General features: G+C 30.8%; 1 protein-coding gene across 3 annotated transcripts in view; it reads right to left on the bottom strand.

The window, feature by feature from the left end:
• LOC127708925 (atrial natriuretic peptide-converting enzyme-like) overlaps positions 1 to 13,301 on the bottom strand; it is a 98,439-nt gene that overhangs the window by 56,530 nt on the left and 28,608 nt on the right. The window contains exon 1 of one of the 3 annotated variants that reach the window (XM_052214110.1): positions 11,364 to 11,447. The exons of the other annotated variants lie outside the window; for them this stretch is intronic. Within the exon in view, the coding sequence (XP_052070070.1) occupies positions 11,364 to 11,423 (60 nt within the window). The 5' untranslated portion in view covers positions 11,424 to 11,447. Of the gene's footprint in view, positions 1 to 11,363; positions 11,448 to 13,301 lie in introns of those variants that run through there. 3 annotated transcript variants of the gene reach the window in all.

Raw genomic sequence — 13,301 nt, 5'->3', positions numbered from 1 at the left:
ATTATCTGTCTACAGGATTATTGATTGTTTTACAGAGCAAATTAAATTTAATGGTAACCTTCAAGCTACTGTATTTCATTTTATGCTGTAACTCGTATGTAATACGTACATGTATATTAGAATGTGCGTATATTCAATTGGCAAATGCTATTGTCATTTTTTTTAATCACACCGCGCCCTTCCTTTGATGTACAGAAAGATCAAGACTGATAGCCTCAGCCTCGTGTACAAGATTTCGCCGAACTGATCTTGATAAACACAGTCTTTCAGTATTAGCTAGAGGTATAGGGAATGGTTAATATCTTACAAAACAGGTTTAACCCCGCCGCAAAAATAAATGCTGGTTCTTTGTTTGTTTCGGAGTTTCGTGTGGCGTCCATTTCTCTGAACTAGTATACATTATTGATTAGATGCCAACTGAAGCTCGCCTCTGGGTGCAGGATTTTCTCGCTTCGTTGAGGACTCATTGGTGGTTGTGGACTGTTTCTGCTCTTTTGCCGAGTTGTTGTCTCTATGACACATTCCCAATTCTCTATTTGGTTCTATTAGTACACAAGACCATATGAAAAAGAATCAAATGATGTTGCAATGGTCTCATTATAAAACAGTGTGACCATATTTTGGCGTTTCTACGTAATGTTCAATTTTCTGTGTAATGTCACGTTGACTATTATTAGTGTTTTCGTCTCTTTTCTTTTTAACTCGGCGTTGCATTTCTCTCTTAAATTTGTTATTCTTGTATCCATATTTTGGATAAATACTTTAAAATTGCCGAACTCTGATATTTAAGCATATATAACAAATTGGTTATTTGTTCAAATGATTGATAAATATCATCAGTCTGCTTAACTTCCAACGGTACAGTAAAATAGTAATACTATGTTTAATACATCAAAGATACTGTGATGCTGTGATACTATGAATTTTAGAAAAGATTTGGTATGCAACTTTTAGGGAAATGTTCCAACCATTTTATAGGTATAAATGCAAACCAAATAGTTTCTTCAATTTTATGATAGTGTAAATTAAGTAAAATAGTCGCAATGTGCATTTCTAGTTAGACACAACACATTCATCTTGCTTTTTGTTTTGTTTTTTAATGTTTTGTTAGGTTTTTTGTTGTTGTTATTATTTTGGCGGGAGGGGGCATGTTTTTTAGATAGATTGCGTGACTATAAATGTTGACTCTTGAAGAAAAGAACAGTAAATTGTTTCAAGAGCTAAGTAAAATTAAAATTGAGAATGGAAATGGAGAATGTGTCAAAGAGACAACAAAGTGAATCTATTTAAAATTAGGGGACAGAATTATACAATATTGAGTTTTGAATTCCTGTTTGTTATTGAAAAAAGGTTTTATTTTATACAAAATCTTTAAAAATTGAAATTAGAATGGAAACTAGGAATGTGTCAATGTTTATAATGAGAACAAAATAAAAACCCGTCACCTTTTCCACTCAACCAAGGTGAATGGTCCGTGCTTAAAGCTTACAATTACAAATCTACACTTTGTACCATTTGTCATCAATAAAAGGTTAGTATCGTTTGACTGATACATAGATATGTACTTGTCTACTGATTCGAATACATATATGATTGTACTCTGAAAAAAAATCTGATAATCGATTCAGATTCGTGTTCGATAAAAGGCTAAAACTAAGATCATAATGTTTATATATTATTGTCAGAAATAATTGTATTTGATGAATTTTTATTAGCATAGTCACCATTTTGATTGACAGTTATCCAATTGTATTAGTACTAGAAATACAGGCTTATGATCTAACTCGTTATTAGCAAATATTTGTTTTAGCCAGAAAAATTACTATTTAATGATCATCAATTGATTGTTTAAGGTTAATAACGAAGTTGTATTGTATAAGAACAGATTTTTAAGTACGTAAAATATATTTATTGATTTTCATAACTATTAAATTTACCGTATATAACCTTGGATGGTAAATTAGCAGTGTTGTGCTTGAAAGTAATCTTTAAAGGATTTTTACAAAACAACGTTTTTTAATTAATTAGGAATCCATCAGCATTAATAGCTTCTAATGAAATAATCAAAGAGAAAAGTAACGGTTACAGTATGTGAATACAAATTTCAATATTTTCATTAAGGGAACGTGGGAAATATTAAAAAGGAAATTTACTATTCAATTTGTACTTTGTATGTTAATTGATTTATTTACAGTAGCTGATTAAATAAAATGCAGAATTGAATAACCAATGAAAGTAATGTTGTGGAAGCTTTCACTTTTTTTTTTTTTTTTTTTTTTTTTGCTTATTACTAATTTTCAGTTAAATTATAGATATTTCTAAACAATTTCATTGGACTAAGAAATTTGCTTTTCACTTCGTAGAGATGAAACAGCTGCAAGGTAAATGTCAATCAGACAGCAAACCATCATTGCTTCATTTCAAATAGAATGTAACTGTACTGTATATTAAAAAAAATGAGATGGATATTATTGCAAATGAGACAACAATAAATACCAAATAGACAAAAAGACACAAAACTACCGATCTTAAACTACGTGCATAAACTTGCTGTAGGCAAGTTCATGGTACAATTTCAACTTATAAATACATCATATTATCCAAGACTAAAATGTCAATCAGTCAATCTCCTACGAATTTAGGGTAAAGATGTCATAACAAGCAGTCTTAGATAGATTGATTGATTGATTGATTGATTGATTGGTGTTTAACGACCTATGTTTATGATATGTAAGAATGATAACAAGTATTTCTATCATGTAATATATACCACATGCCGTGGCATGATGGTGGTATGACTATGTACAACATGTACAAAAAGTAAATTATCTCTCATATTTTTGATAGCCATAATCTGTATAGTAAGGGTGAGATGTGATGTACAGAAAAGGCATTTTTCTGTTTCATTTTGAGATTGATTGTTTGATTGTTGTTTAACACCACTTTCAGCACTGTTCGTGGCTGCTAGTTTTTTTATTGGTAAATGAAGCTGGAGCGCCCAGAAAGAACCATCGAACTTTGGTAGGAAAACTGACAAATATAGAAAAGTATGAGCTTTTGCAATGCCAAAAAATTAGTATCGACAAGATGTACATGCAGGACCATAAGTGTTAATAACTAGAAAGCAATTCATACATGTACTAAGTTATTTATCTAATTTAAGAAAATAAAATAAAATCAATGTAATTAAATAAATAAAAGATTGGTACCGATGAAGACCTTGTTCAAAGACCTTGCTACCATGATATAATAACCTTTGAGGATGAGTGTATTCAAAGGAACACTATAGTGTAACTATATGAATCGTATCTTACTTAATGGTCGATCTCAATAAATAACACCACCGTACAATTTAGGAAGTGACATCCCATTTCTAAATTAGATTTCTACGGGTACAATTATATTTCCAAACCGAGTGTTTGAGTTATTGGAAGTAACGAATTCCCTGGCTTAAAGATTAATCAATTATACATAGAACATTAATTGAAATCTCAAACATCACTATAGATTCTCTTTATTTTGTTACATTTATATCGATATGGTTGTTGTTTTGTCAAAGATTAGTAGAGAATAATTTACGATGATTTAGCCATAATATCTTGAACAGACCTTCATTATTGCTCCTCTTTCAGCTATGATATTTTACTTAAATTTGTATGACTTGCAAATATCTCTTAACAATTTTATTGATAATTCCTGTCTTCTGTCCGCAGTTTTCCTATTATTAGAGAAAAAAGTTAAGTATAGTACTCTCGTTAGCTACCATCTCAAGTTAACATTTAAATGCAGCATATGTTTACTATAAGTTTTATGGGTTTTTTTTTCAAATTCGCTTTAAAGAATTTTGACTTTATTCAAAAACTATAATTTGCCACTGGACGTTAAGCAACCAACAATCAATCAATCAATCAATCAAAAACTATAGAAAGTAATTATCAGAAACATGAACATCAACAGTAAGTTAGAGTTACATCCCTTGGTTCAATAAATGAATTTAAATCCTCAATAAATCAATAAAGCACCAGTCAGCAACACACTTGAGATATGACGGAGTTTGATTATCCAAGAAAATGCTTAAATTTGAATAATTTTACACATAAAATTTAATTCCTGAATTAGTCATCCATAACTGCACTAATACTGACATATATATATCTTAAGAATTATTAACTTTTATCCTGACTATTGGTCAAGATTATAAACGGTGTATCAAACATCTTTATTCTTAAATTATTCTAAATGATTTGCATATCTACAAATACCTGAATGTAATTGGTCTGTTAGAATTTCGTTTAATAGTGTGTCGTGTGTCGATATCACTGCAATTAGTTAAGCGGTCCATTTTACACATCAATATCATTTATAAAAAATGTGTTTTACCGTTTTTATATAGATTAGACCGTTGGTTTTCCCGTTTGAATGGTTTTACACTAGTAATTTTTGGGGCCCTTTATAGCCTGCTGTTCGGTGTGAGCTAATGCTCCATGTTGAAGGCCGTACCTTGACCTATAATGGTTTACTTTTATAAATTGTTACTTGGATGGAGAGTTGTCTCATTGGCACTCATACCACATCTTCCTATATCTATTTATCCTATTACGACTTAAAGGAGCTTTGTGTATAGAATGCAAAATTAGCATAAATACAAAATAATTGTCCGAGCATTTTGTACTAATTTTACAGTTACGTCATCAAGACATGGAAGAAGGGTTCATTTGCATAAAGCAAAAGATTTAGTTGATTGATTTATTGTTGGTTGCTTAACGTCCAGTGGCAAATATTTCATGCATGTTCAGGACGAGAACAAATTAACAATGAATACAATAGGTAGGCCTGTCCTGTAGTACATGCTGTCCGGGAGGAAAGTTGGGGGAATTTGGACTTCTGGAAAATGAGGGTATTTTGGATAAGGACAGAACGTTTGCCTTGCAACGGCCACCTACAGACCCTAACAGAGTTGTTGTAAGGATTCTTACCGTGCCGTGCAGAAAGCGTGGCACTCTCTCTACACAAGGCATCGGATTTAACGTCTCGAATCTGACCAGACGTGACTGCGTACTTGTATATCGTACGCCCCACTTTGGCGAGGGTTTTACTGCCGGTCGGAACAAGACCAAAGTTGTCATATTACTGTTCCCCCAATCACCCTTAGGGGTAGAAAAAAATTTAATGTATTGGGAGCTACACAATTTAAACGAATATCTAAGTTTAAATTCAACTTTGACCTAAGTTTTAATAAAAGATTGATATTACGTTATATAGATACAATGGATAAGCGTGGATTCTTGAAAAAGAAACCATGAGCCCGGAGGGCGAATGGTTTGTTTTTCATGAATCTACTCTTATCCATTGTATCTATAACTTAAACTATTGTGTTAATTTCTTTTCAAAATTAAAGCCTTTTCTTAATTAGAAGGTATTGTAAGTGAGTTTAAATAACCATGTTATCGTGTCCAACGATACATTGATAAATCTAAGATCACAATTAATTGGTTAACAAAATACAAATATAACACTTCTACCTTTAAAGATCTTTATATTACCAGGCATATGAATATTATCTGTTTATACAAAATAAGACATATTCCAAATTATTTCTAATAAAATTGAAAATAGAAATGGGGAACGTGTCAAAGAGACAACCCGATTAAAAAGCATATATAAAGTATAATATATAATAAGTATGTTATCGACTTTTTTTTTTTCTAGCACTCTAGGCACATCACGATTTTCTCGCATAGAAATTTGCGAACAAACCTTTGTAAAATTATGTAGTAAAACAGATGAAATCATACTATATTTATAAAACAAAAATTGACAAATAGAATGTAATCATTTTTATTTCAAACATGTGAAATAGCCAATAATAATTAAAAAAAACCCGGTAAAACTCGCTATTATAACAAAAATATCCACTATAACTTGCATAAAATTAGAAAAAAAACCAGGATAACTTAAGAATTGGAACGACAGAGAGAATACAGGGATTCGAACCTAAATCGACAAATCCCGATCTTTAACTCATTGATTTTAACCATGCTAACCTCGCGGCTACCAACTTCTACTATACGAATGCCTATTGTGTCTATATAAAGGTACAAGCACTGTGTGTCCGATGAACCGATGTATATCAGATGTTCATTTAAATATATAAAATAAACATCTATAGTGTAACCCATTGGTAGCCGAGAGGTTTCGTCGGTGTGTTGATGTCAGTCACACATAACAGATTTCAAGGAAGGGTTCGATTCCCAGTAAAGGCATATAAAAATTACAAAAACTAAAAGTAAGTTTTTAAATTAATTCCATTAGTGAACAGAAATCAGTAAATTAGCCAATTCAAACTTAATGAAATTAGGCACACAAAGGAAACAATTGAAAAAATTTGGTGAGTCAATTTCAGCGGCAGATTTAGGATGCGTTGATTCTAGAAAAAGAATACACTGTAAATGAATAGGCTGACGTCACCACAATGGTTTAAATAAATTTAGAATATTGCAAAGTACTCTTGACCAATGAAATTGTAGGATTGGATGCCTCTTATTTGTGAAGAATGAATGTAAATCATGTTCTTAGTAAGGGATTATCCTATTATTTGGGTCTATTTACAGTTCAAAACAAAGAGTTTCTATAAATGAGTTACAACTGCCCCAAAGCACATTTATCAGATTGAAAGGATTTATCACACAGTGATTGAAACTGACTAAAAGTTGAATTGTGAAACAAACAAAAATCTCAAAATAAGTTGAAGTTTACTGGTGCAGTAAAATTGGTACCATGAATGTTATTATGAAAATATTTATAACTTCAAATTACTATAAAATTAAACAATACAAAAGCAATGCAAAAAAATAGAAAGAAAAAAAAACTTTCAGATAAAAAATAACCTAAATCTTTAGCTTTCCAAAACTTTAATTACTTGATCAGCGGTTGTGGAAAATAGTTATTTCCAATACATGTATTCCGATAAAAAAAAACAGAGGAGTTTAATTTTGAACATATTAAAAACTTTTAAGGGCACTATTTTTGAACATTTCCCTGACATAATGAAACTGTATTTGATGTAAAAAGCCGGACCAAAATATTGGCTGTGAAATAAAATTTAGTTGTAACTCAAATGTATTTATTGGTTTAAACTGTAAATAAAAAAAGGATAATTCCTCACTAAAATATTACATGATTTACATTCATACTCACAATCAGGAAACATACAATTCCTACCTTTTCTTTCTACTGTTGTGTCACCTAATATCTATAACACATTTTTTTTTTAAATATTTCCCAAATGATAAGAAAGTCCTCACTTCACTAAAACTAATCTATAAATGACATGCCGAAAAAAGAAGTCATGCATTAATTATAAACATTGCACTGACAATGAAACTAATTCTTGAATAGATCATTTGAGCCTTGAGCACTTTACAATATTCTAAGTTTGTAAGAGAATGATAATCCCTTACTTCATGATAAGTACTCGCTAACGCTCGTACTTAATCATGAAGAAAGGGATTATCATTCTCTTACATATACATATTGAATGTAGTTTATTAAAAAAAATATTCTCTTATTTGACTTAAATCATGTGTTTCTGGCTACATGCATTTCTAATGTTAAAGTTTACGATTTTAGTCTCTTATATTAGACAAAATTTGTCCATCGAAATATGCGAAGATGCAATTTACTGATTTAAATTTACTTTAATGTTTGTGTAACAAATCATTCGCACCAAAATGTATATGTATAATCAATGATTTGTATAGTAAGACTATTCAAATCCTTGGTAGAATGTTTAGCTTCAGTCTGTTGATTGTTTATGTCAACCCTATATACAGTAATGATCATTTCTAACCTCTCTTAAAATCTGTTAAGAACTATTGGGAGAACTGTCCTAAAACAGTCTGTAGAACATTTCTCCTGACAGCTTTTGAACAGTTTCTTACAAGAGCGGGATTACAGTCACCCTTTATAACAGTTTTCTGAACAGTTCTAGCCTTGAAAAGTTTCTAACAGTTCTACCCCAAGCAAAAATTTAGTTCTACTCTATCTAGAACATATCCTGGCAGTTCTGTTATATATATATAGAACAAGTTTGGAGAGTTGTTTTTTTTTTTTGCTTTTTTGTTTACAAACAAAATAGTCCGTGATATCGTTTCTATCTTTTATGATAAATCATTTATCTTTTTAATTTTTTTTTTTATTGTAATTCTTAGTTTTTGTGTTGGTGCACTGTCGTTCGTATTGGCGAGTGTTAATCTTTATATCATAATAATACAAAACCACAAACACAAACACAACCTAAAGACATCTAGAGAGCATTATCAATATACAGTCTTCAACCAGTAGGTGCATTGCATTTGCGCCAATTTTTTACAAAATTCAATCTTTCATTTGGGTCAAAAGATTATATTTCATTTGTGCCAAAAAATTATAAAAAACACATTAATTTTACACGTAATCAATTTCAAAATTTTACTAAATAATCTCTCATTTGCGTCACATTTGCAGATAGCATTATTCTGTGTTTGATTTGGAAAATAAATTTTGAATCGCATATTGTACAAGCAATATTGTATCGTATTTGCCAACAAAAAGAGAATTCACCTTGTAGTTCTGTGGGTATAATATTTGATGGTCTTCCAGTAATGTCACCAGATGCTTTTCGATATCTGATTCTTAGTTGCTGTGGTTCTACTTTCTGCTGGTGTGATGGTTGTGATCGTTCAAAGTTTTAATTGATGTTTTGTTGTCCACATCTGTTGTGATTCTGGCTTTGCAAGTATTTTTTGTACTTCTAAACGACTTGTCTGCATTTTTCAGAACATTAGATAACCTTTATGTGAGGTAATAAAAAAATACAGACTTATTTCTTATTCACGATATAGCAATGAATATTGAAATTTTTTCTTGACATGTAACTGTAAAATCGCGCGAATGTAGTTTTTATTTTTTGGCGCAAACTGAAATATATCATTGTGGCGCAAATGAAAGATTGGATTTGATGCGCCCTCTTCAACAATAGTCAAGGTGTCTATACATAGTGTAATTTGAAAGCTCTAAGTCGTCACGTGTCTATAAAAGATGTGAACATATCCAACTGGAAGATTTAAAGAGCTGCCATTAAAACCCTTTCTCCATATAACAAAAACACTAAGTTCTGACAAAGTATAATGAAAACTACTGAAGAGGTTCCTGACTCAAATAATCTTCAGTGTTTTCTGATATTATCTTCACACGGTACTCTCAAAGCCGACAGTTGTGAAAACTCGTGTTATAATACACGTGTAATTACAAAAACAAAATTGACAGAAGTGTGAAAAGTCCTACGTTTTAAACCTTACTTATATAAACAATTAATTGCATCAGAATAGATACGTTAATGGAAACCTGATAATTGTCTGACGTCAAAAGACGTATTTTGTTTAAGTCAAAATTAATTGTATGCACTTCGTTTTTACATAATGTCCTTCGGTACAAATGTATACATGGATTCACTAAAAATTGATATCCGTACAAATACCTAATCCGTTTGTTGCTTGTTTCTAATACAGTGTTCCTAGTACCTTTACAACAGTCTCTGGGAAACTGTTCTAGTATAGTTTCTAATACAGTACCCCGGACACGTTTATAACAAGTTTCTGACAATTTTTCCTAGGACAGATTCTGACAGTTCTATATCAGATATAGATTGACAGTTTTAAAGATGCAATATAGGTTAGTACTGATCCAAACTGTCCATTCAGTTTATCATATTTATGAAATTATGTATCAATATGTTTGATTAATTTTTACCTTTTGTATGTGCCTCATACTGACACTCTTATCCATATATGTATTTCATACAGAATGATATATTTAAGTAAAAACATTCATCCCGAATATACATGTATGTTATATAAAAATAAGAAGATGTGGTATGGTTGCCAATGAGACAAAACAGAGACCAAATGACGTAGGAGTTAACAACTATATGTCACACAGTACGGCCTTCAACAGTGAGCAAAACCCATACAAAAAAGCTATTTAAGCAATTTTTTGTTTGTTTGAAATTATGAGTAGTTTTCCATTTGATTGAGAAAGGCATGTTTTGATAAAAGCGGCATAACTCAAAAAAGTACTGGTAACGGGGAAATGAACATTTACACGATAATGAGAAAATAATTACAATAAATCAATAATTCTCGATATAAACCGGAAAATGCAACGTGTAACTTCCGTATAAACGACACATGTTTCAGATCTCCATAGGCAACAATAGAAGCATTTTTTGGGTTAAAGACTTTTGGTGGTTATTTTTTTAAAACAAAAAACTTGTTAGAATTAAAAACAAAATTATTAGGACAATATTATTTAGTCCGAGAATATAGATTCCTGTTGCTTTTCTGAACGTAAATTTTACTTTTCTTCTTTGCTAATCTTTGATAAATTATTTTGCCTTTTGTATAATATAAAGTGTACGGATTACAATGTAATAAAAAAAATATCGTCTGCACACAACGACCAATCAGGATTAGCCGTACTCTTAATTCTAAATACCATCTTCATAAAATGATTGCGTGCATGTTAGTCAATTACATTATTGTTACCTATATAGGTACGCATTAAAATCTAAGTTTATATAAAAGGTATTGGTGGATGAAATAGTACCTAAAATAACAACATATCAAAATTAACTGATAACTTATTTATTACTTCTCTTTATCTTCATAGCCACTGCATTACATATAGCATTGGCGAGAAAACGACCCCTTGTTTGAAAAGTACCACCGACAAATCCGAACCTTACGGTCACCCGTGGCAGTTCTTCAATTCAAGTACTAGTATTTCTATTCTATTGAAATGCTAGTGAAATGTCCAAAACAAATCATATGAAATATCCAAAACATCGTCTGTATAACCAAACAGTCTAAAGTCCAAATCCAATATCATTGAGACAAGTTGAAGAGCATGAAAAACTTAAAATTCCCAAATATTGTTCCAAATAAGTCATAAAAAACTGTATATTTATTTTCCTTTTTTTGAAATAAGAAAAAATAAGTTTTAACTAAGAACTTCTGGACTATACCAGCCAACCGCAAATTGTTCCAATGATGTTATTTGAAAAGAAATTCATCCGGATAGTGGCCAGTTTATTTAGAAAAAAGCATCAATTAGGTATATCTTTGAGTTCAGAACATGGATGTACAAAATGTAATTCATTATCGATAACTCAAGATTTTCATTAGAAAAAAAACAACATTTTCCATCAATATATATGTTATATACTGATAAAATTGTTCATCGTACAATATTGAAGAAAACAATGTATATCGGTTTTTGAATTTTCAAGGTGTAAGTAAACAGAAAAATAATTAACGAAAACTTACATTTACGACCAAAACTTCCCTAGAAATTGAACGAATTCTTGCAGGCTGTAAAGTATCCATGTGATTGACTGATTGATTGTCGCCTGTTTAACGTCCATTATCCATAAGAATTAGTTTTACAAAACATCGTCATGTCTCTGTACAGCAGCAAAAAGAAGCAATTGACTGAATATTATGTCCAAAGTTGTATCCGTATTTTGTTTGTGTTATCGTCTTAATGAATAAAGTATGAAGAACTTTGCGATAATATATTAGTATAAACAGTATCTGATACCGTAAATCAGCTAATTAACGTTTTGTAAATATTTGCAGAGTGACATACAGTCTGCCTCCTTTATATTCATTTATAATGTTGATATCGCAAAAGTGTTAATATCTGAATGACGACAATGTTTGATGATGTATATTTCATAAGATTTGTTTTTCGTTATCTTTATATACAAAATTAATGCTTAAATGTCAATTTCAAAAATATAAGGGTATTTTGATTTGAGGTCTTTAAATAAAACATCCATACACATATATTCTATTTTCTGCTCACGTGTCAAATAAACAAAAAAAATCCAAACAATCAATGTGCTAAATATTCTTAACAAAAACATAATGTTGCAAAATAAAGAAAATAAAGATATAAAGGCCGCCCAAAACAAACAAACAAACCAATATTGCAACAATGATGATGGATTGCTGTTTAACGTCCAGCGGCAAATTAAATGCGTATTCAGGAGAAGAACATGTTAAGCTAATATGGACATTAACCCTGCTTTGTATAGACCAACATGCTAGTTTACAAAGTAAACGGTCGGCAGGAAGAAATGTCACCCTACCCGGACACATTACTCTGAGTCCGAGTCGACCAGCCTTTGCTTTTATTCCTTAATGCCGCCTGCTTACCGGAGAAGAACCAAATATCCATTTTAAAGTCTTTGGCTTGACCGGACTGGCGTTCGAACCTACTGACTACCGCAGTCGAGGCGAACACGCTACCTCGAAACCACCGAGGCAGTTAATGTTGCAACAAAGTAAAAATCTTAAAAGCAAATAAATTAATTTTGGTTTATTTTCACGTTATATCATTTGAAAATGATAAATAAATTCGGTCCGGTAGTAAAATTTGTCCCCCAGACATTGCTTCCTATAAATAATCCAGTCAATGACCATACTTTGTCTAGAAATGTAAGTCCCAGGATACATTTTCCTAGTAAATATGTCCATAGCTAGTAAAATATGGTTGGCACTTCTGTCCTAGGAAATTAAATTGATATAAATATAAAATGTTTTAATAATGAAAAAATCATACATTTATTTCCTAGTTATAAAAGTCTATGTTATCATTTTTTTCTAGGAAAAGAAGTCCCTTGAAAATTTCCATTTTTCAGGCATTCCTTAATATTAATTCAAATTTGTATAATTATTATTTCAATAGTAAAATAAAGATACTAAACTCTGTACTTATAAACATGATCTTTGTTTATTTAAAGAGGATTACCAGCCTGTAATGAATAAGTTTTGATATAATAATATATACTTTTGTTCTATTAAATATAAAAAAAAATACGAGGCATTGAAAAAAACTTATGTCGCACGGTTGCAATAACGTTGATTTAAAATTGAACGTTTCAATTCTTCAAATTAGTTCAAACACTCTCTCACATTTATTTCATGTATTTTCATCCTGATTTGAGCAAAGTTTTTAGGATCTTTCCAGGCCAGGATATTCATTTTCAAAATCATCCCCCACCGTTCTATATATTGAATGGTCGTCTTCTTATACCTCCCTTTGTTGCAAATTTTAGTAATGTTAGCAAATGAAATCAAAACCTAGATAAGTAAAACTGTTTCATTGTCTATATCAATCCTAGGGACAGAGCATGATTGATATATAGTTTCTATCTGCGTCACATTTTATTAATTTTCATTGTGTATCAGCTACATTGC

Source organism: Mytilus californianus, unplaced genomic scaffold, assembly GCF_021869535.1.
Source record: "Mytilus californianus isolate M0D057914Y unplaced genomic scaffold, xbMytCali1.0.p SCAF_7, whole genome shotgun sequence".
In the NCBI taxonomy this organism is placed as follows: Eukaryota; Metazoa; Mollusca; class Bivalvia; order Mytilida; family Mytilidae; genus Mytilus; species Mytilus californianus.
The sequence above is the reverse complement of the archived record's forward strand: the minus strand, read 5'-3'. Positions and strand labels throughout refer to the sequence as shown.